We start from the raw sequence: 26,850 nt of genomic DNA, 5'->3' as shown, positions 1-26,850 counted from the left end.
AGCTCGGCCCCTGTGATGTACTAGTCCGTACGTACTACTCTGTAGCGCCTTGCGGTCACTTTCAATGGTGCAGCTGTAGAACTTTTGAGGAAGTGAGGGACCATGCCGAATCTTTTCAGCCTAAGGGGGAAGAGGTGTTGTTGTGCCCTCTTCACGACTGTGTTGGTGTATGTGGACCATGATGGTTCCTTAGTGATGTGGACACCGAGGAACTCGAAGCTCTCAACCTGCTCCACTACAGCCCCATCGATGTGGATGAGGGCGTTCTTGGCCCTCCGTTTTCTGTAGTCCACGATCAGCTCCATTGTCTTGCTGACGTTGAGGGAGAGGTTGTTGTCCTGGCACCACACTGCCAGGTCTCTGACTTCCTCCCTGTAGGCTGTCTCATTGTCGTCGGTGATCAGGAATACCACCGTCATGTTGTCGGCTAACCTTAACGATGATGTTGGAGTTGTGCAGTCGTGGGTGAACAGGGAGAACAGGAGGGGACTAAGCACACACCCCTGAGGGGACCCTGTGCTGAGGGTCAGCGTGGCAGGTGTGTTGTGTCCTACCATCACCACCTGTGGGCAGCCAGTCAGGAAGTCCAGGATCCAGTTACAGAGGGGGGGTGTTTAATCCCAGGGTCCTTAGCTTATTTTTTTAATTTGTTTTTTTTTAATTTCACCTTTATTTAACCAGGTAGGCCAGTTGAGGGGGGTCCCGTGTGGCTAAGTTGGTAGAGCATGGTGTTTGCAACGCCAGGGTTGTGGGTTCGATTCCCACGGGGGACCAGTACGGGGGGGAAAAATTATGAAATGTGTGAAAATGTATGAAATGTATGCATTCACTACTGTAAGTCACTCTGGATAAGAGTGTCTGCTAAATTACTAAAATGTAAAATGTGAACAAGTTCTCATTTACAACTGCAACCTAGCCAAGATAAAGCAAAGCAGTGTGACAAAAACAACAACACAGAGCTACAAATGTACAGTCAATAACACAAAATCATAGAAAAATCTATGTACAGTGTGTGCAAATGTAGAAGAGTAGGGAGGTAGGCAATAAATAGGCCATAGAGGCAAAAATAATTACAATTTAGCATTCATTCTGGAGTGATAGATGTGCAGATGATTATGTGCAAGTACAGATACTTGGGTGCAAGAGGGTAAGCAATAATATGGGGATGAGGTAGTTGGGTGTGCTATTTACAGATTGGCTGTGTACAGGTACAGTGATCGGTAAGCTGCTCTGACAGCTGATGCTTAAAGTTAGAGACTCAAACTTCAGAGATTTTTGCAATTCGTTCCAGTGATGAGCTAAGGGCGAGAGAGAGGGTTGAAGGATAGACAGAAAGACTGTGGAAGGGTCCATTGGAAATGGATTGTGTAAAAAAACTAAAAGCCCTAGAGTTTATACAATTCTAACATAAGGTATTGATATACTTGAATGGCTTTTACTTACAAAACCCAGAATCTGATCTGGAAAAGTACATGGTTGAAGGTCCATACACAAATCATATCCACACGGGTGGGGTGAAATAATTGAAATTCAAGGCCATTCAAGAAAACTCATTCAAATTCAATTCATGACTTGAAGAATAATAGGATATGTCAGAATAGGAAATGTTCCATTTCAGTTCACTTCCTGAATAGGCTGGAGTTTAATTAGAATGGTTTGAACCCTGACTATATCAGTAATTAATAAAACCGTAACCCCTTTAATTTATGTACATTTCGGGATGGATTTCTGTGAAGGTCTACCCGTTGGCTGTGCTAAATGCGGTGTTTCACACAAACTACATTTGCCACAATGCAACACAAATGGTGGTAGATGCAGTCTGTCTTTTTGCCAGTACTGAAAAAGGCCCATTGCATCACTTATGAGCTAATTGCGTAAGCCTGCATTTCATATCCACATTGTAGATTGCCAATGCTTTGGCTTAGCTTCATATGCAGTACTTTGCACTCTAATAACCATGCAGTACGTAGCACTACAGAATCATGTTAGGATTCAAACAATTTTCCCACCATTGAGTGCAATGCAGTATAGGCCTTCACAAGGCCTCCTTTGCAGACCCTGGGTCTCAGCTGTTGGTTACGCTTTATAGGCTAGATCTAGGAAGATACAGAGGTCTGATTGAGACATAGCTTTGAATAAGGCTTCATTAGTCCGTGTCTATGATGCATGGTGACCTATCAATATACCTAAGGCCATCATTACACCAGGGTTTCCCTGAGTTAATGGCACTTCTGTTTTGTCTTTGTGTCTGCTTTGACTGGAAACAACATGTTTTATTTGACTCATGGTGGTTTGGTTTGTGTGTAGATTAAATAATGGGGGTTGAGCAAATCATTGGAATCATTCAATGGTTTTCAAGTGGGTCTCCCCAAGTTCACAGTACAGCGTTTACCTGAGTGTGCCCTGTGGTGACCCTCCACAAGGAATGTATGGTTTATAAGTGTTCATATGGGTCCTATATATCATATGTCTGCATGCTTTGTGTCAGTAGATGCTGAAATATGCTCCTACAGTACAGTGTCTCTACATACATGTAGATTGTGACACAGAAGTTACATGCAGTCATGTGGAGGAGTTGCCATGTGAGTCTTTTTTTCATCCTCTCTTTTTGGAGTTATGCTTATTGTGGGATGTCAGTGACTATGCTCATTATTATTATGGGATGTTGGGTGGGGGTGAGTGTTCCCATAGCAACGTTGGTTGCTAGGGTGGCACGGAGGAATGGGGAAGAGACTCCATGTGAGGGAGGAGGGAGGAGGGGGGTGGATTATTATGGTCTGCATGTTGCAAGGTAACTATGCAGAGTGGGGGAGGGGTGTGCGTGTGTGTATATATGTGTGTGTGTGTGGGGGGGGGGTTATTATGGGATGTCTGCCCCCTGATCTCTTTGTGTGTGTGTGCGCGGGTGTTTAATGCGAGAGAGGGAGACGGCGACGTCGTGTGCATCGCCAGGCAACATAAGACAAATACTGCATTTTAATTATTGGAACTAACGTTAGCTTGCTATTGTAACCCAAAAAGAAAAACTGTTGAAAGAAAGGCAAACATCCCCTTTCGTTGTTTCTGTTTTCAAACAGTGGAACCATTCAACTTGTGAGTAACGTTACTGTAGTTTGTTTATAATTGTATTTGTGATATTAGACCATTCATTAAACAATTGAAATTCGTCATTTATTGATATGTTTTGGGATGAATGTGTGACTCGTTTCTGAACCTAGCCGGTGATTGAGCTGGAGTTAGCGGGCTAGCTAACCAAGTGTGGGACGGAAAACTAGTAGCACGACGATGGCATGTCTAATGGCTAACTAGCTAGCTATAATGTAGCGAGACTACGCATAGATTGAAAGGCTGATAATCTTGAGTAGCCTAGTATTGTCTAAAACAATTGACATCAGAAATTATTTTACCTACATAAGAGGCAATTCATGTATTTATATTGTTCAATGCACGACATCAGTTCTGAATATTCACTTCTGTTTTCTTGTTTTTCTTTATTTTTTATTTCCACCTCCTTGCGGACCTGTCCTCCCCGCTCGACCTGGACGGACTCAATACTGGGACAGGACTCTGGAGGCAACACGGATTTAAACTTTTTTTTTAGTTAGCTAACTACATTTGAAAGTTAGCTAGCATTATGTCTGGAAGCGAGGACGATAGGGATGATTTTGGAGCCCCAGAGGACCGGTCTCTAATGCAAGGTAGGACCACTTCAACACATGTGTTTATTGCAACGAAATTAATTTATTAAAATGTTATATACTTTATGTAAATAATGCGAGTTAATCGTAAAACTGAGCCAAAGATGCCATGTATGGCTTTGCACTGAGTAAAGAACTTGAAGGTGACGTGAATTTGAATCTATGGATAACTAGCTAACATACAGTAGGTTGTTAGTTGATACTGGTTGTGGTTAGTTAACTTGGCAGGTTGTGGTAAGCTAGTTAAGCAAGCAGAATCACAGTGTTTACGGTTAGTTGGTCAACTAGTTATGGAAAAGTTAACTAGCTAGCTAAGTAGTTGCTGGAACAGTGGACACCAGCCTCTAAGCTGTGATAGTTGACTGACTACTGCAGCTATCTGGCAGAAGCTAACACGTTATCCTAGCTTGCGTGTGCTAACAATGCTAGTTAACGTTTTTGTTTCAGTTTTATTGCAAGCCGTTTAAATGTAAGTTTGCTAAACGGACAGATGTTTTTCCATACCGAAGCAATTTACAGAACTTAAACTTTTGGCTACACAAATCATGCCGACCCACCGGCATATTCTTGCGGCCTAGCAAATGTTACCGGTATTTTTACGTGCCGATGACAAGATGGAGCCAGCCAGTTAGCTTGAAAGATGGCAGATGACGACGGTGACTTTCTCCTCCTATCATCGGGTGCGTGGTAGAAACAAATGCAGTCATTCACTCTATCTGTACATTTTGTGGAACGTGTCACAGAATTGTACTTATATAACGTAGATGGCTACCTTAGCTGGCGAAGGACAATAAAACCGTTAGGCTAGCTGGCTACTTTGTTTACACAACAGGTTCGGATATGACGGCATTGCATATTCCATTAGAATCCTCGGTGGGGAAGTTAAGGCCATGGAATTTTCCGATTTTAGACATAGCAGGCGTCAACAGGCCACCTTTTGGATAGTCGTTAGTAATTATTATTATTAATTTTTTTTGCGTTCAAACCTCTCGCATGTGAAAATCATTGACCATATATAATCCTACTCGAATCTAGATAATGACTTGGAAGAGCCATCTTTTCCAATTTGTTTGTGGGACATCAAATTCTACAATTGGGCTAACTGGACTCAACCATAACCCAGATAATGATGACATGGCATTCAGGTGTCATTTAATTAGACACCCAGCACCCCTCATTTTGACTTACAAACAGCTTATCACATGTCGGCCATGGCTACTTGGTGCTGATTGCAATGCCAACAGCCATTTGCTTACATCTACCATGAGCAATTACATAATAGGCCTTGGAACCCGATTCCATAGGACTTTGCAGCTACCAAGGTTGCAAGGATATTCAATTGACATTCTTCGTTACAGCTATTATTAAGCTGTGTCTCTGACCTCATTGCAGATGAGGAAGAGGAGATGTCAGAGAGTGAGGCCCCGAAGGTGAAGAAGAAGAAGGCCAAGAAGAGCCGGGAGAACAAAAGCAGCAAGAGGCGGACCTCTCGCAGAGAGGTAGGCTACAGTGACATGACCACGTCTCTAATCTTATCTGTACGTTCTTTGGACGCACTGTGTTCCGTTTGTCTGCCAGTGGAGGGACCCGCCACCTGTCGGAAGACAACGGGCTTACTCCTACCCCCCCCCCAATGTGTCCTCTCCAGGATGTGCCTATGAGCTCCCCCGAGCCCATGGAGACCCCCGAGGTGGACAGGGACGAGGAGCGAGCGGCGCCCCGCTCGGACAGCGAGGGCAGCGACTACAACCCAGGGAAGAAGAAGAAGAAGAACAGGGGGAGCACCTCCAAGGAGAAGAAGAGGAGCAGCACCAGCACTGACAGAAACGGTGGAGGAAAGGACAAGAGGAAGGACCCTGAACCTGAGGAAGAGGAGGATGAGGACGATGACGATGATAGCTTGGTGAGTTTTTAGTTCGAGGATGGAGGGGGGGGGGGGGGCATTAAAGTTGACTAAATAATATGTCATGGTGTTAATTGAATTGTCATTATGCAACTAAAACTCAGAGCTTCATAGAAAGTGATTGAATAAGATACCTGTAATCTCTAGATGTAGATAAGTTATCAATACTACCATGCTGAGTTGACTACCACTAGGGTGACTGGTAGTGGTAAGTGCACTTATGCAAGGACATACTGTCACCGTGGCAACACCGAACTACCTGACATTGGCCCTTTTTAAGACAAGCACTTGCCACATGGTATAACTGCATGCGGCTTAAAATAGCCGATGGTGGGAGGAAAGTGTTTTGTCCAAAGCCGTGCTAGAGTTAACAAAGACCTAGTAACTATTGAACACAATGGCAACACTCAGAGGGCAAGAAATAGTCCCACCACAATAGGCCAGTCAGTAAGGAAAAGACGGGAAAGAACCACGTTCAAGCAAACGTTCATGTTGAATTGTCTCATCTAGGAGCCTAAGACGTCGTCCCAGCTCCTGGATGACTGGGGAATGGAGGACATTGACCACGTCTTCAGCGACGAGGACTACCGCTCCCTCACCAACTACAAGGCCTTCAGCCAATATGTCCGGTAATGAGATTGTCCTTGTCAATGCTTGCCGCATGAATTGTATTTTAAGCTTTCTCTTTCTTACCCCCACTCATTTGCTGTTCAACTTTTTGCTCTCTCAGATATTTTGTCTCCTTTCTCCCCATGATCTCGCCTACCGTTTCACTCTTTTACATATTTAATTTTTTTTGTCCTCATTACTCACCATCCACCCCTATCTCTCCATCAGACCACTCATCGCGGCCAAGAACCCCAAGATCGCCGTGTCCAAGATGATGATGGTACTGGGTGCCAAGTGGCGTGAGTTCAGCACCAACAATCCCCTGAGAGGTTCGGCCGCCGCCACTGCCGCCCTGGCCGCCGCCAATGTGTCTGCCGCCGTGGAGAGCATGGTGGCGGAGGTCGCTCCCGCCCCAGTCGCCGAGCCCCAGCCACCGGTCGCCCCGCCTCTGAAAAAGGCCAAGACCAAAGAGGGCAAAGGTCCTAATGCTCGTAAGAAGTCCAGGCCCACCCCCAAGCCTGCAGAGAAGAAGAAAGTGGCTACAAAAAAGGTAGCTCCGCTCAAGATCAAACTAGGAGGCTTCAACAGCAAGAGGAAACGCTCCTCGGTAAGTGCTTGGAACATTGAGTCGCAATAAAAATCACAGTATCGAATCGCAATGCATATAGAATTGTGAGAATCTCAATACATATCGTATCAGGACGTAAGTATCGTGATCATAGCGTATCGTGAGGTCCCTGGCAGTTCCCGGCCCCACTGTTTAGTCACCTCTCTCGCTCACTTTGACTTCGTTGTTGATGACAAAATGTTTTTATCATTTGGCATAGAGGCCTTCCGACCTAAACACATTTCTCCTTAAAACGAAGTTCCTAACCATTCTCTGTCTGGTTGTTCCTATCAGAGTGAAGAGGATGAGCCTGACGTGGAGAGTGACTTTGACGACGCCAGCATGAACAGCGTGTCCGTGTCGGACGGCTCCAACAGCCGCAGCAGCCGCTCCAAGAAGCCCAAGAGCAAGCCCAAGAAGAAGAAGGGTCTGTACTCTGCAGGTGTGTGTGTGTGTCTTCCATGGCTCTGATACATATCTCAACCCCAAGAAGTTGTGTGTCATCCATGGCTGTGATGCAGTATGTCTCAAACCCAATAAAAAGTGGTCTTGAGTTGCTAGACTCCACAGCTGTAGTTTGGATGTGTATGCATGTCCAATTAGCTATGACTCAGCCAGTACCACTCAGTCTTACTGAGTCACTAGAAGATTATACTTTTTCAGCAGGGCAGCATCCAGCATGTTCTGCCTTTAAATTTTTGGGGGGATTGTCACACACTTTGACGTAGACAAACTCTTCTGTCAGAGTATCGATACATATCGCCCAGGAGTTTGAAATGCTTCCTATATTGCATCTGAATGACTCCACCTACACGGTAAAAGGGAGCGACGAACAGCGATGTCCATTCCCTAACGTTTCATTCTACAGCACTTTTATAAAATACATTCTGATTGATTAAAATGTGCGTTCCTCACAATATGTAACCTCTAAAGTGTTATAGCCTCGCTGGTATTTCATTAGGGTGCTCGTCAAACAACAAAAATAATGTTGAAAATGCATTCCTTTTTTTGGGGGGGGGGTTGTTCAGGAAATGTACCGTGTCTAGTTTGAATTGCTCTCACCCACTTCTGTCCTTTTGTTCCTTCCCTCCAGTCGAGGAGGACGGTGACGGCTATGAGACGGACCACCAGGACTACTGTGAGGTGTGCCAGCAGGGAGGGGAGATCATTCTGTGTGACACCTGTCCCAGGGCCTACCACATGGTGTGTCTGGACCCCGACATGGAGAACGCCCCAGAGGGCACCTGGAGCTGCCCACACTGCGTGAGTGACACCTTCCTTAGCCAATGAATGGCTCTGTGGAGTAAGTGACCGGGCAATATGGTACTGGTCAGCCAACCAGAATGATCAATCGGAGTGACAACAAAATACAGAGGAATCTGGTTGAGGGTAATGAGGAGATATTGAGAAGCATTAGTCAATGATCATAAACCGCTAGCTGGTAGTACTGTGGGATATGCTGGTACTGTTAGCTCTCAAATTGCTCAAGTGCGTAACCATCTTTGCTTCCCTACCAGTCAAACAGTTAACCCTTTCCCGTTGCTCAACTACCATTCACATGAACCCCTTCCCTCTCCCATCCACAGGAGAAGGAGGGCAAACAGTGGGAGGCGCGGGAGGAGGGCTCAGAAGAGGAGGAGGAGGAGGTGGAGGCCGAGCCGGAGGAGGACGACCACCACATGGAGTTCTGCAGGGTGTGTAAGGACGGTGGCGAGCTGCTCTGCTGCGACTCCTGTCCCTCCTCCTACCACATCCACTGTCTCAACCCGCCCCTGCCTGAGATCCCCAACGGAGAGTGGATCTGCCCACGCTGCACTGTGAGTGAACCATGAGTAAATCAATGGGGTGGGACCCGCAGGGTGATTGACACGGGGCACAGCCAGTTACACAGGGTACAGTGAATTCTACTTCCCAAATTGAAACCTAGCCCCCTACCCCCTTGGGTAGTGTATTGGGAAAACAAAACGACTAAATGTAACATTACCTAGCTTATCTGTAGACAAGGAGTTTTCACCATGACGTTATGATCAGTTTGTCCTGAAAAGCGAGCGGGTTTTTAAAAACATTTGACCTATTCACTGACACTTTCCTCCCCTCCTCAGTGTCCACCCATGAAGGGCAAGGTGCAGAAGATTCTGACGTGGCGCTGGGGCGACCCCCCTCCGCCCACGCCCATCCCCCGCCCCCCAGACCTCCCGGCTGACCAGCCTGACCCCGCCCCTCTGGCCGGGCGCCCTGAGAGGGAGTTCTTCGCCAAGTGGAGCAACATGTCCTACTGGCACTGCTCCTGGGTGTCTGAGCTGCAGGTATGTACACACACAGGTATGCAGACTTACGCTCGGCCGCCACGTTGCAGGCAATCGCACTCATACACACCTACCCTCATTTTGAGTTGTCGCGCATTTTATTTTTGCTTTTGAGGCGCCGGCGAACACTGAAATAAACACAAACAAAAACCATTCAGACACTTTCTTTCTCACTGAAATGGATTAGAGAAGAGCGTTGTCGCACCAACGTTCGACAACCCACACACACTTTTCCCTGTCTCCAGTTGGAGCTGCATTGTCAGGTGATGTTCAGGAACTACCAGAGGAAGAACGACATGGACGAGCCTCCTTCAATAGACTTTGGCGAGGGCGACGAGGAAAAGAGCACGAAGAGGAAGGCCAAGGACCCGCTCTACGCCAAGATGGAGGAGAAATACTACCGCTTCGGCATCAAGATTGCCTGGATGATGATCCACCGCATCCTCAACCACAGGTCAGGACGAGACTCCCGGACTGGCTGCTAAATGGGATTCAAATGTATTTTTAGTCTCATTGAGAGTTAACATTTCCAAAATAGCAGCAGAGTTTGAGTTGCAAGGCCAGACACATAGTGAAATCTGCATGTTTTCTTTGTCAGGTAAAGGGTTTCTCCTTGTGGTGCAAATGGTGCAATAATTTCAACCAATCAGTTGCAGATACCTTTGGTCATGTAGTGTATGTGGACACCTGCTTGTCGAACATCTCATCCCAAAATCATGGGCATTAATATGGAGTTGGTGCCCGCTTTGCTGCGATAACACCTCTACTCTTCTGGGAAGGCTTTCCACTAGATGTTGGAACATTGCTGCGGGGACTTGCTTCCATTCAGCCACTAGCAATAGTGAGATCGGGCACTGATGTTGGGCGATTAGGCCCGGCTCGCAGTCGCCGTTCCAGTTTATTCCAAAGGTGTTTGATGGGGCTCTGTGCAAATCACAAAGTTGGAAGCACTGAATCGCTCTGTGCAGGCCATTGTCATGCTTAAACAGGTAAGGGCCTTCCCCCAAACTGTTGCCACAAAGTTGGAATTACCGAATCGTCTAGAATGTCATTGTATGCTGTAGTGTTAAGATTTCCCTTCACTGGAAATAAGGGGTCTAGCCCGAACCATGAAAAACAGTCCCAGACCATTATTCCTCCTCTACCAAACTTTACAGTTGGCACTATGCATTGGGGCAGGTAGTGTTCTCCTGGCATCCGCCAAACCTGTGATTTATCACACCAGGGAATGTGTTTCCACTGCTCCAGAGTACAATGCCAGTGAGCGTTACACCACTCCGACTGACGCTTGACATTGTGCATGGTGATCTTAGGTTTGTGTGCGGCTGCTCGGCCATTGAAACCCATTTCATGAAGCTCCCGACAAACAGCTCTTGTGCTGACGTTGTTTTCAGAGGCAGTTTGGAACTTGGTAGTGAGTATTGCAACCGAGGACAGACGATTTTTATGCGCTTTAGTGCTTGGAAGTCCCGTTCTGTGAGCTTGTGTGGCCTACCACTTAGCGGCAGAGCCGTTGTTGCTCCTAGACGTTTCCACTTCACGATAACAGCACTTACAGTTGACCAGGGCAGCTCTAGCAGGGTAGAAATGTGACAATCTGACTTTTTGGAAAGGTGGCATCCTTTGACGGTGCCACGTTGAAAGTCACTGAACTCTTCAGTAAGGTCTTTCTACTGCCAATGTCTGTCTATGGAGATTGCATGGCTGTGTGCTTGATTTTTATACATCTGTCCGCAACGGATGTGGCTGAAATAGCCGGATCCACTAATTTGAAGGCGTGTCTACATACTTTTGTGTATGTATGTGCGTGCATGCCTACTGGATTTAATTGGCAACGTTGCTAACCAAGTTTTGTCTTGTGAGCTGCAGTCAGGACAAGAAGAATAACGTACACTACCTCATCAAGTGGAAAGACCTGGCCTACGACCAGGCCACCTGGGAGGCTGAGGACATGGACATCCCAGAGTTTGACGTCTTCAGACAGCAGTACTGGAACCACAGGTCACTAATGCATTATCGCCACCTTCTCTACATTGTGTAGGTGGAACGGAGGAGGAGTTTCTTCTTTGTCTGTTTCCGAGGGTAACGATGTTCCCTCTCGTCTGTTTCAGGGAGCTGATGATGGGCGACGAGGGTAAACCAGGGAAGAAGATCAAGGTGAAAGGCAAGACGAAGAGGATGGACCGGCCTCCTGAGAATCCTGTCGTTGACGTAAGTGTTGGCTGTTGTCATTTTAATTGGATTGGCGACACGGCTTGTCTTTTTATGAGAGATATGGTTTCTCGTGATTTATCAGGTATTCCCGATCGTCATAAATTGCTCCGTATCTTACTGTTAAAACAGACTTTTAGCATCTCTTTTTCTGCAGCTTTATGTTATATCAATCACATGATAAATCCCTTATGGTGCATATTTCCTGCTGAGTGGTGTGTCTTGACATCAACAGTAACTCACTGTTCTTCTCGATCTCCCCCCTCTTCAGCCCACCATCAAGTTTGAGCGGCAGCCTGATTACCTGGACAGTACGGGGGGCAACCTGCACCCCTACCAGCTGGAGGGGCTCAACTGGCTGCGTTTCTCCTGGGCACAGGGCACAGACACTATCCTGGCTGACGAGATGGGACTGGGCAAGACTGTGCAGACTGCCGTGTTCCTCTACTCACTCTACAAAGAGGTGTGTGTGTGTGTGGGAGAGAATAAGGGTGAAAGTGTATGTGGGTCTTTCTGTTTACTAGGGTACCAGGGAGGATTTCCTCTGCTGGTTAACTTGTTACGGCTGTTGACAAGTCATTGATAAAAGTCTGCCAATTTTTTTCACGTCATTACATTAAGATATAAGGGGGAATCATGACTATATTCAGTAAAATTCCTGAGTTGCTTTAAACCCTATGTTTAACCCTTTATCGTGGTTGCTGTCTTGATGGATTTGTCCAAAATCATGACATAAAACATCACTTTTCTGTCCTTCCATTTACTTATACTTCAGGCCCTGTAGTGTACGCTATATGGACACCCCTTCAAATGAGTTGATTTGGCTATTTCAGCCACACCTCTTGCTTACAGGTGTATAGAATTGAGCACACAGCCATGCAATCTCATAGACAAACATGGGCAGTAAAATGGCCCTTACTGAAGAGCTCAATGACTTTCAACATGGCATCGTCATAGGATGCCACCTTTCCAACAAGTCAGTTCATCACATTTCTTCCCTGTTAGAGCTGCCCTGGTCAACTGAAAATGTTGCTCCTAGATGTTTAATCTTTCTTTTATTGAACCTTTTATTTAACTAGGCAAGTCATGTAAGAACAAATTCTTATTTACAATGACTGCCAAACCCGGACAACGCTGGGCCAATTGTGCGCTGCCTTATGGCACTCCCAGTTACGGCCGGATGTGGTGATGTGATGCAACAACGGCTCAGCCGTGAAGTGATGGGCCACACAAGCTCACAGAACGGGACTGCCCAGTGCTGAAGCGCGTAACAATCGTCTGTCCTCTGGTGGCAACACTCCCTACCGAGTTCCAAACTGCCTCTGGAAGCCACGTCAGCACACAAACTGTTCCTCGGGAGCTTCATGAAATGGGTTTCCATGGCTGAGCAGCCGCACACAAGCCAAAGCTCACCATGCGCAATGCCAAGCGTCGGCTGGAATGGTGTAAAGCGCACCACTATTGGACTCTGGAGCAGTGGAAACTCGTTCTCTGGAGTGATGAATCATGCTTCACCATTTGGCAGTCATAAGGACGAATCTGGGTTTTGCGGATGCCAGGAGAACACTACCTGCCCCAATGTATAGTGCCTACTGTAAAATTTGGTGGAGGAGAAATAATGGTCTGGGGCTGTTTTTTTTTTTTCATGCTTTGGGCTAGATCCCTTAGTTCCAGTGAAGAGAAATCTTAACGCTACAGCATACTGTACAATGACATTCTAGACAATTCGGTGATTCCAACATTGTGGCAACAGTTTGCGGAAGGCCCTTTCCTGTTTCAGCATGACAATGGCCTGCACAGAGCCCTGACCTCGACCCCATCGAACACTTTTGGGATGATTTGGAACGCCGACTGCGAGCCAGGCCTAATCGCCCGACCTCACTAATGCTCTTGTGGCTGAATGGAAGCAAGTCCCCGCAGCAATGTTCCAACATCTAATGGTAAGCCTTCCCAGAAGAGTGGAGGCTGTTTATAGCAGCAAAGTGGGGGACCAACCCCGTATTACTGCCCATGATTTTGGAATTAGATGTTTGACGAGCAGGTGTCCACATACTATTGGCCATGTAGTGAATATTGAACGTTAGTCAGTATATTAGGCCCTATATGTACAATTGTGTAAACTATTGAGGTCCTTAAATTACAATGAAATGCTTGAAGAAGCCCTTGAATTTGACTTGCCAATGTCGGTATGAGCCCTGCTTAAAGGATGTATAGGCCTATGTTGTTGCGTAGGTGGCGTTATGGGCCAATTTGCGCATATTTTTTTACACACGTGGAACTGCATACATTTATTATTTATTTGTGTTTCATACCATTTTGAAATGTTAATCCCAATATCACACATTGGCCCCATTTTATTTAAAGAAAGACGCATGTTCAACTATAGTTTCTTACGCTTGTTGATAAATGTCATTGTTTACTTTTATTTAAAAAATGTATAAGGCCAAATGGTGGCGTGGTAGGCGTTATTTCAACAGGAAGTGATCAGAAATGCCAACTAGGCATCCCTTTAGATCAATACCAACCAGCCCAGCCAGTTTGTATAATATGTCAGGCGAAATCTGATGACATATAGCTTGAGCTTTGTGTCAACACTCTTTGGGGGTGATCACATGGAGACTACTAAAAAACTTGTGTGGCTCAGTTAGTAGAGCATGGTGTTTGCAACACCAGGGTTGTGGGTTCGATTCCCACGGGGGACCAGTACGGGGGGGAAAAAATGTATGAAATGTATGCATTCACTACTGTAAGTCGCTCTGGATAAGAGCGTCTGCTAAATGACTAAAATGTACTGCCACCTATTGATCGGAGTGTAGAATGCAATATCTTTTGACGACACAATATTTTAACATTAGAATGATAGAAATATAAATGTTACATGAGAAATTATATATTTTTATTAAGTTAGCTGTGGTTCAGTTAGTAGGGCATGGCACTTGCAACACCAACGGTAGTGGGTTTGATTCCCGCTTGGGCCACCCATACAAATGATCTTATTTTAATCAACTTTTTTCTTTCCCCCTTTATAGGGTCACTCCAAGGGCCCGTTCCTGGTGAGCGCCCCCCTGTCTACCATCATTAACTGGGAGAGAGAGTTTGAGATGTGGGCCCCGGACATGTACGTGGTGACCTACGTAGGAGACAAAGACAGCAGAGCCGTCATCAGAGAGAACGAGTTCTCCTTCGAGAACAACGCCATCCGCGGAGGCAAGAGGGCTTCTAAGATGAAGGTGAGAATTACGGGGGGAAATGTGTTTAAAAAAGAACCGATGAAATGAAATGTATTTTATTTTTTTCAATATATCACTCCTTCAGTGATATGCTGGTGTGTGTCACGTTTTTAACCGTTCCCCGTCGTGGCCTTGTAGAAAGACTCATCGGTGAAGTTCCATGTGCTGCTGACGTCCTATGAGTTGATCACCATCGACATGGCCATCCTAGGTTCCATAGATTGGGCCTGTCTGGTGGTCGATGAGGCCCACAGGCTCAAAAACAACCAGTCCAAGGTGAGAGATTAGAGTTGAGGGTTTAAAGGACTGTTATGGAGGTAGTTTACCTGTTATGTGCAACATATTCCCTTATTCAGGATAAAGATCAATTTGGAAGTATAAGGGCAATGAGGCATCCCAAATTCTATTTCTCATTAGTTGGATACCTTCATTGTACAATGAAACTCCACCTAAACTGGTATGGCTGAAAGTACCATTGACAAATACAGAAGTGTTGCATTTCTAGTTGAATAATACTCTGTTTTCTCTCCCCTCCAGTTCTTCAGAGTGCTGAACAACTATCCTCTCCAGCACAAGCTGCTATTGACCGGTACACCTCTACAGAACAACCTGGAAGAGTTGTTCCACCTCCTCAACTTCCTCACGCCAGAGAGATTCAGGTGTGTGTGTGTGTATACACACATTCTGACCACATCACTTTCCCACTCAATCCCAACGACCACTTCACATCACCTGTATCACACCCCACTCATCTTAGCCCAGTTATTATAGAGTTAACCGTTACTTACTTCCCTGCAATTTCCTCTCTCTGTGTAGTAACCTGGAGGGTTTCCTGGAAGAGTTTGCTGACATCGCCAAAGAGGACCAGATCAAGAAGCTGCATGACATGCTGGGACCACACATGCTCAGGAGACTGAAGGCTGACGTCTTCAAACACATGCCCTCCAAGACGGAGCTCATCGTCAGGGTGGAGCTCAGCCCCATGCAGAAGTGAGTGAAAAGTGCATGGAGGGATAGGGTGTGGTGAAGGTGTACATTTTGAATAGTGGTGACCCAGTTGTATGTGCTGTCTAACTTGGCTAAAAGGGAGACGTGATCAAATATAAAGTTAGAATGATTAGTCATCGTCCATAGACTTTTACTTAAACACAGTCTTGCCTTGGGATACTCAACTCACTAGAACTTTACAATATAATTGGACTGTGGAAGTGGTATTAAATGTGGATTTTCGTGTTTTTTCTTTCTCTTTTTAGGAAGTACTACAAATTCATCCTCACCCGTAACTTTGAGGCTCTGAACACGCGCAGTGGTGGAAATCAAGTATCCCTGCTCAACGTGGTGATGGACCTCAAGAAGTGCTGCAATCACCCCTACCTCTTCCCTGTGGCTGCCATGGTATGACCCACTTATAATACATTTGAATGGGAATGGACCATGCTATTGTGATGGCTAAGTGGGGTAGTGGTGCATTCATTTTGTACAGTCTATTTTATACAGTCTTAGATACTATTTGCGTCAAGCATTTTCATGATATGCATTATAACTTTTGTAGTATTTTTCCTGTAAGGCTCTATATAGCTGACTCTTGATTGCCCCCCCCCCCCCAACAAAAAAACCAGGAAGCCCCAAAGATGCCCAATGGGATGTACGACGGTAGCGCCCTCACTAAGTCTGCTGGGAAACTGACGCTAATGCAGAAGATGATGAGGAAGCTGAAAGACGGAGGGCACAGAGTACTCATCTTCTCTCAGGTTAGTTAACCAACACACACATTATCAATATTTTATTTGAGTTCACGAAGTCCATTTATTTGAGTCCCTCACATTACATCAAGAAGGATTCAAACATTTCAAAGGTCTTGGATACAAAAAGCACACGCCTCACATGGACACTGCTTACTCATGTAGATTGTTTTTCCACTTGTGCATGAGCTTTATTTGTTTACTCACCACCCGTTCACGCCCTCTGTCGTAGATGACCAAGATGCTTGACCTGCTGGAGGACTTCCTGGAGAACGAGGGCTACAAGTACGAGCGTATCGACGGAAGCATTACCGGGGGCATGAGACAGGAGGCCATCGACAGATTCAATGGTGAGGCTCACCCCACACTGACTTCCTCATTCACTATCTAACTAGATCACTGTGTATACTGCAATTTCAGAGTGACTATTATATAGTTGTAGTCTTCAGATCTAAATTAGGTGTATATATATATATATTATATATATATATATATCCTATAATTGTTAAATATCAAGAGGGATTTATATACAGTACCAGTCAAAATGTGGACACGCCTACTCATTTAAGGGTTTTTCTTTAGTTTGACTATTTTCTACATTGTAGAATGATAGTGAAGACATTAAAATTATGAAAAAACGCATTTGGAATCTTGTAGTTAACCAAAACAGGGTTAAACAAATCAAAATATGTTATTTTAGATTCTTCAAAGTAGCCACCCTTTTCCCTTGATGACAGCTTTGCACACTCAACCAGCTTCATGAGGTAGTCACCTGGAATGCTTTTTCAACACTCTTGAAGGAGTTCCCACATATGCTGAGCACTTGTTGGCTGTTTTTCCTTCACGCTGCAGTCCAACTCATCCCAAATCATCTCATTTGGGTTGAGGTCGGGTGAGGCCAGGTCATTTGGTGTAGCACTTCATCACTTTACTTGGTAAAATAGCCCTTACACAGCCTGGAGGTGTGTTGGGTCATTGTCCTGTTGAAAAACAAATGATAGTCCCACTAAGTGCAAACCAGATGGGATGGTGTATCACTGCAGAATGCTGTCGTAGCCATGCTGGTTAAGTGTGCCTTGAAATCTAAATAAATCACCAGAAATGCACCATCACACCTCTTCCTCCGTGCTTCACGGTGGGAACCACACATGCGGAGATCATCCGTTCACCTACTCTGCGTCTCACAAAGACACGGCTGTTGGAACCAAAATTTGGACTCATCAGACCAAAGGACAGATTTCCACCGGTCTAATGTCCATTGCTCGTGTTTCATGGTCCAAGCGCGTCTCTTCTTATTATTGATGTCCTTTAGTAGTGGTTTCTTTGCAGTAATTTGACCATGAAGGCCTGATTCACGCAGTCTCGTCTGAACAGTTGATGTTGAAATGTGTCTATTTGAACTCTGAAGCATTTATTTGGGCTGCAGTTTCTGAGGCTCGTAACTCGAATGAACGTATCCTCTGCAGCAGAGGTAACTCTGGGTCTTCCTTTCCTGTGGCGGTCCTCATGAGAGCCAGTTTCATCATAGCGCTTGATGGCTTTTGCGACTGCACTTGAAGAAACTTTCAAAGTTCCTGAAATGTTTGGGATAGACTGACCTTCATGTGTTAAAGTAATGATGGACTGTTGTTTCTCTTAGCTTATTTGAGCTGTTCTTGCCATAATATGGACTTGGCCTTTTACCAATAAGGGCTATCTTCTGGCTCCTTGTGTTATTTCATCGTTTTGATGTCTTCACTATTATTCTACAATGTAGAAAATAGTAAAAATAAAGAAAAACCCTTGAATGAGTAGGTGTGTCCAAACTTTTGACTGATACTGTTTATTTGAAATGTTTTATTTTTATCAAATGAAATGCCATTTATGGTGAAACATTGGAATGAACTAGTCTGTAGGACTATCAGGCTAATCCTGTTCTTATAGTAAGCTATTTTACATTCATCAGCCTTATGTTTTCTGAAGCTCTTGATAGTTCTTTAATTCAATTGTGCGGGAATAGACAACCCAGATGGCCAAATTTGCCGCTGTCTGATATCAACGTCGGGTTATCTAAAGTAGTGTTTTATTCTTGTGGGGTTTTCGTTGAAATCGAGCTTGTTTTACCACGCAGGTGCATGCAATCTCAAATGAATTTCGTTTTAAGAATACCAGCGATAAAACAGGGCTCCAAAGAAGTTCTGAGTCTTTGTTGCAATAGTTTTTGGGGGAATTTGTTATCATCCCTGACTGTCCAGCTTTGGTTAGTTCTCAAACGTGATATTAATACACAATTATATAGGTCCATTTATCTTTTTTACAATTTGTATCGGGTTTTAAGAGATGGAATTCTCAGTAGGTGGAAACGGCGCCACGTTGCTTGTTTGAATTTAGGCGGGCCAGAAAACTGAATAATCCCTGGAAAGTGAATGATTATAGAGATAAAGCAAGTGATTGATGTAAATATAGATTGATGTATAGTGATTTGGTCTGAGTGGTTGATCTGTTTGTTCCTTAGCTCCTGGAGCGCTGCAGTTTGCCTTCCTGCTGTCGACGAGAGCTGGAGGTCTGGGCATCAACCTGGCCACCGCCGATACTGTCATCATCTACGACTCCGACTGGAATCCTCACAACGACATCCAGGTAACACACTTGAAACCATCACACACAGGCCCAAGTCAAGCCCAATGATCTTTGAGAATTTGATTAGTAGAAGTACTATGGTGAACCTTCCACCTAGCCTGTCAGAGGGTAAGGTGGAGCTATTACCATATTGCTTACACCTGTCGAATCCAATCAGATCTCCACAAGTGCTTATGGATCAGTTTATGATTGGGCCATTCACCATCTCCTTGTTCTCTATTATATCAACTTTTTATTAAGGTGGTTGCAAGGACGAAAGATTCATACTGTTTGTCTCTGCCTCTTTCTCATCTCAGGCGTTCAGCAGAGCTCATCGTATCGGACAGAACAAGAAGGTGATGATCTACCGCTTCGTCACAAAGGCCTCTGTGGAGGAGAGGATCACTCAGGTAAAGAGGCTGTCCCCTCTCCCGCAACATCACAATGACCTCTTCACAACGTAACATAACAAATCTGTATCATAGAATTGCTACCTTGTTGGATCCAATGAATGTCGTGTGTGTGTGGGAAGCGAGCTTCGTCTGTCGTCAGCGCTACTCATTTCAGTTCTTTGGCCTATACTGGCAGGAAGAAAGTCAATGCAGACATAGAAACATCCCACGTTCCCTCCCTCTCCAGGTTGCCAAGAAGAAGATGATGTTGACCCACCTGGTGGTGCGTCCTGGTCTGGGCTCCAAGACGGGCTCCATGTCCAAACAGGAGCTGGACGACATCCTCAAGTTTGGCACGGAGGAGCTGTTCAAGGACGAGCTTGGAAAGGGAGACAAAGAAGGTAAAAGGAACTAAACAGCTCCTGCTGTTGTAAACATGGATGGGGAGGGTGGATGGGTAGGTGGAAGGATGGAGTGGATAGTTGTTCCTCTGTTAAATCACCTTTCAGTTGTCTTGAAAGGGAGCAATGAAATGTTGTCTTATTGTATATTTTTTTATTTTATTTTTTTACCTGCCCACAGCAGGTTACTGGAAGCGTGTTGCAGGTGAACAGAAAACGAGCAAATGCCAGCAGATACGAACAGTCAAATACGATGATAGTTTGTTGGTTATTACTTATTAGGTGAAATTATCAACATTTTGGGTAAACCGATGTCTAGAACAGATTTAGTTCAAGATAAGGTTATGACAATGTTTATAACACGTTCTGATAATGTTTGGACCATGTTCTGAAAATGTTTCATGTCCCCCAGGTGAGAACAAGGAGGAGGACAGCCAGGTGATCCACTACGATGACATGGCGGTGGACAGACTTCTGGACAGGAACCAGGAGTCCGAAACCCCGGAGGAAACGGAGATCGGGAGCATGAACGAGTACCTGGGCTCCTTCAAGGTGGCCCAGTACGTGGTCAAGGACGAGGAGGAGCCGGTAAGTTTGTTTTGGGTCAAAAACACCATTTAGCAGACACTTTGACCCATAGTGATGTTTTATATTTTTAGAATGTCGACTCCCAAGTGGCCTTGTTGTAGCCCAGACGTTGTGAGTGTGTGTGTGTAACTGACGTCTCATTTGACACATGCACACTTGATCAATGACTCTCCTTTCCCTCCCTCTCTCTCGGGCCCCCCCAGGAGGAGGAAGTACAGAGAGAGATCATCAAGCAGGAGGAGAGTGTCGACCCAGACTACTGGGAGAAGCTGCTCAGGCACCACTATGAGCAGCAGCAGGAGGACCTGGCCCGCAACCTGGGCAAGGGCAAGCGCATCCGCAAGCAGGTCAACTACAACGACGGCTCCCAGGAGGACCGAGGTAGTAGACGGGGTAACAACAACAAGCGCCAATGCCATTACTTACTTACGTGTGTGAGAGAGAGAGTGGTGGGTGTGAGTTTCACCAGCGAAGTCTTAGTAACTGAGTGGTGTCGTGTGTTTGTGCTGGTTTGATTACTCCTCACCTGCATGAGGCATGCCTCTTCAGTTGTGGTGGCAATTTGAATTTTCCTCCCTTTTGCATTACCTCTTCAGAAAGGCTCTATGTCAGTCCTCAGAAAGCCTGGTAAATCTTCCGACATGCTCGTGATCTTCTATTCCCAGCAACAATCCAAACTATTCAGAATTACATTAACGTGAGCGGATATCTGTTCCAAGTCCTTGTTAGTTTTATGTTGGAATGGCAGCTTTCCTTTAACTTTTGACACCTGAATACAATGCATTGCAATGGCGAACTACACTACCCACAATGCACTGCACAGCCACCATGATCTCAGGCCCCTCACCTAGAGGATGAAAATGCCAGCACCCGCCCCTGTAAAATGTGGCACTCTTTAATCCTAGCACCCTAAGAGATTTGAAGAATAAGTTGGCGCGTGTGACTGAATTGCAGTTGTTTTGTATTTTGTACCCCTTCCGTTTTGAGTCGGGAAACAGTGCATCTCTTCTCGGCTCCTAACTGTACACATACTAGCTTAAACAATGTCCCACATGTGGTTTGAGTCAGCTACTCGCACTCGGGCACTGCTTGTGGACAAGTTGACACATCACCCCCATATCTGTGGCGTTGGTTTCCTTCTAGCGCTCTGTGCTTGGTCTGGTTGTCAACCTTTTACTCAAAGTCCACTTCCTTGTAGAATCTTCTTTCCCCCCCTCTTTTAAATGTTCATGTTTGAAGAAGTTCAGAGAAGTTTCTGGACTGTGTACTGAAATTGCGCCCCGTGTCTTCTGTCTCCAAGCAGATTGGCAGGATGACCAATCGGACAACAACTCGGACTACTCTGTGGCCTCCGAGGAGGGTGACGAGGACTTTGATGAGCGGGCAGAAGGTAAGCGAAAGTGTGTGTGGACAGACGGTGTCTCTGTCGGTGTTTACAAGAGTGGGTGTGTGTGTGTGTGTTTTTGTATGTGGTTTGTGAAGCTTAAGAGAATAACTTTTGGTGTTTTTCCTGTTTTCTGGCGGTGCAGCCAACTCTCGCAGACCCAACAGGAAAGGCATGCGCGGCGACAGGGACAAGCCACTGCCCCCCCTGCTGGCCAGAGTGGGAGGCAACATTGAGGTCAGCTTCCAATGTCCATCGATCACTGCACTCTGAACCAATGCTCTGCATGATCCTGAATGTGTTTGCAATTTAGCTTATCTACGGATGGGCCAACCCACCACTTGTCTCTTGGCATTCAATTGGCTTGTACAGAAATAAAGGTCAGGGGTCAATATGTGGACTACCTGTTAACGCAACACTAACCCTGCCTCTCTGGTGTTCAGGTGTTGGGCTTCAACGTTCGCCAGAGGAAGGCCTTCCTGAATGCAGTGATGCGTTATGGGATGCCTCCTCAGGACGCCTTCACCACCCAGTGGCTGGTCAGAGACCTGCGTGGGAAATCTGAGAAAGAGTTCAAGTGAGTAACTAACATGTTATAGTGTAAATCCAAAATAGTAATGCCTTGATATTGGTTGAATTTGTCCTCTATATTTTGTTTAACATCGGATCCTCTCTCCCACGCAGGGCGTACGTCTCCCTCTTCATGAGGCACCTGTGCGAGCCCGGCGCCGACGGAGCGGAGACCTTCGCTGACGGCGTCCCCCGCGAGGGGTTGTCGCGGCAACACGTACTCACCCGCATCGGTGTGATGTCGCTGATCCGCAAGAAGGTAGAGCCCAGTTCCTGGTTTGGGATAGTTGGGAGGAATTCAACTCAACACGCTAAAGTGTGAGTGTAGCTCGTCCTGACCGTGTTTTCCACCAGGTCCAGGAGTTCGAGCACGTCAACGGCCAGTGGTCCATGCCCTGGATGATGGAGCTGGAGGAGAGTAAAAAGGCTGCGGCCGCTGCAGCTGGAGCCCGCCCCGACTCCCCAGGGAAGACCCCCTCCACGGGCACGCCTGCAGACACGCAGCCCAACACACCCGCCACAGGTACAGACCACTACGCCCTCTTCCACAACCCTCTCCCCGGTCCTTGCTCTTCCTGCATTTCAGTCTTTCCCAGCTGTAGTGACCTATGGTCTGTAACCCAAAATCTCTGCAAGTACGTCCCGTGTCTTGCAGAGTCTAGACCCTCTCCTGCGATGATGCTTTTAACCCCTGTTCCCCTCTGTGTGCTCGCCCTCCCCAGCCCCCAAAACTCCCTCCACTGGCACACCCGCAGACACACAACCCAACACGCCTGCCCCAGGTAAACCAACTCTGTCCCCCACTCCCCCCTGTCTACCTCCACACCATCTCACTGTTCCAGGACTCTTGACATGCAGGGTCAAACACCGACTCAAGCTCTGCTGCTGCTATGCTGGTTTTAGTGAAACCACCCTAGGAAAAAAAAGAGGTGCTTGGGTGTGTAAAATGTGTGACTGTCAATCAGTGCTTGGAGATGTGGAAGGTGGATTAAGAGCTGATGTCCTGTTGGTTTAGCAGACGATCCTTCGAAGACTGAGGACGCCGCGAAGGATGGCGAGAAAGAGGAGAAGAAAGATGGCGAGGTGGAGAAGGAGGAGTCCAGAAAGACGGAAGACCCAGAGGTAAAGAATTATACACTTGATCTACATTGGTCAACAGACTAGAATAAGCCAATGTCTAACCAAAGCCAATCAATTTATCATACTTCTACATGGGGTATAGATACCACAGTATATATCATTGTTGTGAAGTTTGAGATGGAGCTCCTTGTCCAGAATAGTTAGTTTTAGTAAGTTTAAAACGCCTGTGCTGTTCTCTGTGCTTCTGGTTCTAAGGAATGTTCCTCTCTTTCAGGTAAATGCGATCCCCGATAAAGATGAGAAGACTCCTTCCCCTGAACCGAAAGAGAAAGATGAAGAAGAGCCCATGGAAACAGACAAGCCTACCAATGGAGAGGCGGAGAAGGAGAAGGACGGCGAGACTGCAGAGAAGCCTACTCAGGGAGGAGAGGAGACCAAGTCTCCAGCAGCAGAGGCCAAGATGGACGTGTCCGAGGTCAAATCGGAAGACTCCAAGGCCAAAGGTGATGTCGTAATAGAATATGGTTCAGTACTATTTTTCCACAGTACCACTTCTATTGCATTCTGTTAGACACTCCTTTGATGTTTGCTAATGTTCTCCCCCTTTTTCTCTCCATCCCTCTGGATTTGCAGCAGAAGAGAAGACGGAGAAGATGGATACCACTCCTGCCTCAGAGGAAAAGAAAGGTAGCTCCCCTCGCCATCATTCTCTCTCATTTTGCACTCGTCAATCAGCAAACTGCAGAAAAGGACATACTGTTGGTTTCCGTGCTTTGTGTCGGTCCACGTTTCTTCTTCACTCCGTTCTCTCTCTCACCCCATTTTCAACCTTGTTCTGTCTGCAGAGCAAAAGGAGGAGAAGGATGGCGTGAAGGCGGAGGAGCTGGCCAAGCTGCAGAACGGGGACAGTGTGAAGGAGGGAGCGGCGGCCAGAGTCAGTGAGGAGAAGAAGAAAGCCAAGACGAGATTCATGTTCAACATCGCCGACGGAGGATTCACAGGTAAGAGAACTGGAGTGTCAAGAGGGAAAGCATACCACAAACGCATGCGCAGATCTCCACACGTTCTCAGCAGAGTTTTGGTTGGTTTCATACATGGTTAAGCGCTACTCTTGGACTAAATAGCGTTTTCAATGGTCTCAGTTTCAACAAGTCTCAATTGTTACTTCAGGGAATCACTCTTTTTCTCCCCCCTACAGAGCTGCACTCCTTGTGGCAGAATGAGGAGAGAGCCGCCACCGTCACCAAGAAGACCAATGAGATCTGGCACCGTCGCCATGACTACTGGCTTCTGGCTGGCATCATACAGTATCCTTTTATACCACTGTTGACAAACTATGCTGCCCACCGTGGCTCTTTGCAAACAAACATCAGTGATTTACGGTCAAATCTTTCTCTTCAAAATGTAACCGGTGCAACGCTCATTGGAAAATTGCCTGTAGCAGGAAAAGTACAATCTCAACAGATCTAATAACTATGGCCAGCTTCAAGTATTGGTTAATGGTCACATACATTAGGCCAATATTGGGTCATACCGCAAACAGTGGGGCCAGTCTGTTTTTGTTTATCCCTTGACTCTGGCGCCCCCGAGACACGGCTACGCGCGTTGGCAGGACATCCAGAACGACGTGAAGTACGCCATCCTCAACGAGCCCTTCAAGGCTGAGATGAACCGAGGCAACTTCCTGGAGATAAAAAACAAGTTTCTGGCCAGGAGGTTCAAGGTATAAAGGCCTTTATTAACCCCTTATTAGCCATGATCATTTATAAGCCACCTCTTTTTATACCCCCCCCCCCCCCCCCAGGCCTGTTTGTCAGCCGGTCTCATTTTCACTCTTCTCGCGTAAAGATTTGTTGTGCTCCATGTACACACTGTGCATTTTGTATTGCTGTATTCTCATCCACTCCTGTGCTTCCCCATCTCCTCTCATCCCTCCTCCCCCTAGCTGCTGGAGCAGGCCCTGGTGATCGAGGAGCAGCTGCGCCGGGCGGCCTACCTCAACATGTCGGAGGACCCTTCCCACCCCTCCATGGCCCTCAACACTCGCTTCAGCGAGGTGGAGTGTCTGGCCGAGTCCCACCAACACCTCAGCAAGGAGTCCATGTCGGGGAACAAGCCCGCCAACGCCGTCCTGCACAAAGGTAAGCTAGCCAGCTGGCACTCGCCTAGTACGCCCGGGTCGAGTTCATTAGGGCACACTGTAGAAAAATGTTTGGCAACGGAAAATTAAAATGGTTCCTATGGTACCTCCCCATTTAACTTCGTGTCTGACCGTTTTGTGCCTACTGAACGTGACCCTGTGCAAAGGAATAGGAAGAATAGTGTCTCTGCTGACAGACCAAAATACATTTATCAACCTAACCTAAAGTACCTTGAGGCTTAGTTGAAGATTTGTAAAGTTAATAATAGATGTATTTTATACAGCACTTTTCATTCCAAGTAAGAAAGGAAGTATCTTAACAGGAGGGAGCATAATGGAGAGTCAGGCAGGGAGGTAGAGATATCATTCATCGGCCACCCCGTCTTCCATTGTCACAGTTCCTCCTTCGTAGATGGGCTGGATCGTCCACTACTGAAATGTAGCACCCACCTGGGTGACGCTTCGGCGACTGTAAGACCATCACACCTCAGCAGTGGTCCAGAAAAGCCCCCTTACAAAGTGTAATTCTGCATCTCTGTACACCGCTGTCCACTAGGAACTGGGGCAGGAGGCAAAAAGCCAATGCTGTTGATCTGGTGTTGCCGAGTCATTCAAATCATACTACTAGCTAGCTAGTTAGCCAAGCCAATATATATATTTGCAACAATTTATTTTGCTTTGTCATTATGGGGTATTGTGTGTAGATTGATGAGGAACATGAATCACTTTTCGAACAAGGCTGTAATGTAACAGCATTTGGAGAAAGTCAAGGCATCTGAATACTTTCTGAATACACTGTATATAGGCATATGTAAGTTGGCAAGCACTTCCATTCTCTCTTTCCCCCTCAGTGCTGAAACAGCTGGAGGAGCTGCTCAGTGACATGAAAGCAGACGTGACCCGTCTCCCGGCAACCATCGCCCGGATACCCCCGGTCGCAGTGAGACTCCAGATGTCCGAGAGGAACATCCTCAGCCGCCTGGCCAGCAGAGGCCCCGAACCACAGCCTCAACAACCGCAGGTAAGCATCCCAACCCAATGACGGGTGTGTGAATGTTTTGTGCACAAGTCTTGTCACGTTTTGTAATGTGCTTGTTGCGTTCTTTCTCTTACAGCTGTCACAACAGTAGCCTGGCTTAGCCCCCTTGAACCTCACCACCTCTACATTCCTGATCGGCACAGCAGACGATGATGCGCCCAAGCTTGAAACCACGGCCCTTTATATAATATGGACTTGCAGCGTTCCTACAGGCTGACTCCTGGACACTGTGGAAATAATAGCTATTTTAATTTTTCCTTTTGTTTTGACTTTATTAATATTATTGATATAATGTTATTATGATTTTTTTGGGACCTAAATAAAAATGTAATAAAGGATGTTTGTTTTTTTA

At 46.2% G+C, this 26,850-nt stretch overlaps 1 protein-coding gene across 22 annotated transcripts; it reads left to right on the top strand.

Annotated features, from left to right (window-relative positions):
• The first annotated feature begins 2,798 nt into the window (after positions 1-2,798).
• On the top strand, positions 2,799-26,850 carry LOC106588422 (ATP-dependent chromatin remodeler CHD4). Of its 22 annotated transcripts, none has more exons than XM_082969998.1 (42): positions 2,799-3,093; positions 3,564-3,698; positions 5,091-5,197; positions 5,347-5,601; positions 6,112-6,230; positions 6,439-6,817; positions 7,112-7,244; positions 7,911-8,080; positions 8,404-8,634; positions 8,920-9,123; positions 9,369-9,577; positions 10,993-11,124; positions 11,235-11,334; positions 11,606-11,797; positions 14,364-14,564; positions 14,703-14,840; positions 15,102-15,223; positions 15,381-15,554; positions 15,818-15,959; positions 16,184-16,315; positions 16,539-16,656; positions 18,801-18,925; positions 19,222-19,314; positions 19,544-19,697; positions 19,879-19,902; positions 20,110-20,285; positions 20,489-20,678; positions 21,586-21,676; positions 21,807-21,906; positions 22,113-22,246; positions 22,354-22,498; positions 22,594-22,762; positions 22,962-23,021; positions 23,255-23,361; positions 23,594-23,822; positions 23,953-24,006; positions 24,165-24,320; positions 24,518-24,626; positions 24,910-25,042; positions 25,265-25,460; positions 26,311-26,480; positions 26,575-26,850. In XM_082969998.1, exons 2-42 carry the CDS (start codon positions 3,635-3,637, stop codon positions 26,587-26,589), a joined length of 5,952 nt encoding a protein of 1,983 aa, XP_082826124.1. In that variant the 5' UTR covers positions 2,799-3,093; positions 3,564-3,634; the 3' UTR covers positions 26,590-26,850. The 22 variants fall into 22 exon arrangements, with proteins under 22 accessions (XP_082826124.1, XP_045565241.1, XP_082826123.1 ...); XM_045709285.2 differs by having other exon boundaries at positions 7,112-7,259; positions 20,489-20,666; positions 21,586-21,675; positions 21,815-21,906; XM_082969997.1 differs by having other exon boundaries at positions 7,112-7,259; positions 20,489-20,666.

Source organism: Salmo salar, chromosome 27 (assembly GCF_965601325.2).
Source record: "Salmo salar chromosome 27, fSalSal1, whole genome shotgun sequence".
In the NCBI taxonomy this organism is placed as follows: domain Eukaryota; kingdom Metazoa; phylum Chordata; class Actinopteri; order Salmoniformes; family Salmonidae; genus Salmo; species Salmo salar.
This window is presented reverse-complemented; position numbering and strand designations above follow the sequence as displayed.

What these genes read in the sequence shown, in the direction of transcription:
- LOC106588422 (XM_082969992.1), top strand. Translation starts at nt 3,635, where the DNA reads ATGTCTGGAAGCGAGGACGATAGGGATGATTTTGGAGCCCCAGAGGAC. An exon ending in TCAAAAACAACCAGTCCAAG is followed by an intron (nt 14,841 to 15,101) that starts GTGAGAGATTAG and finishes TCTCCCCTCCAG; the next exon opens with TTCTTCAGAGTGCTGAACAA. An exon ending in CTTCTGGCTGGCATCATACA is followed by an intron (nt 24,627 to 24,909) that starts GTATCCTTTTAT and finishes GGCGCCCCCGAG; the next exon opens with ACACGGCTACGCGCGTTGGC.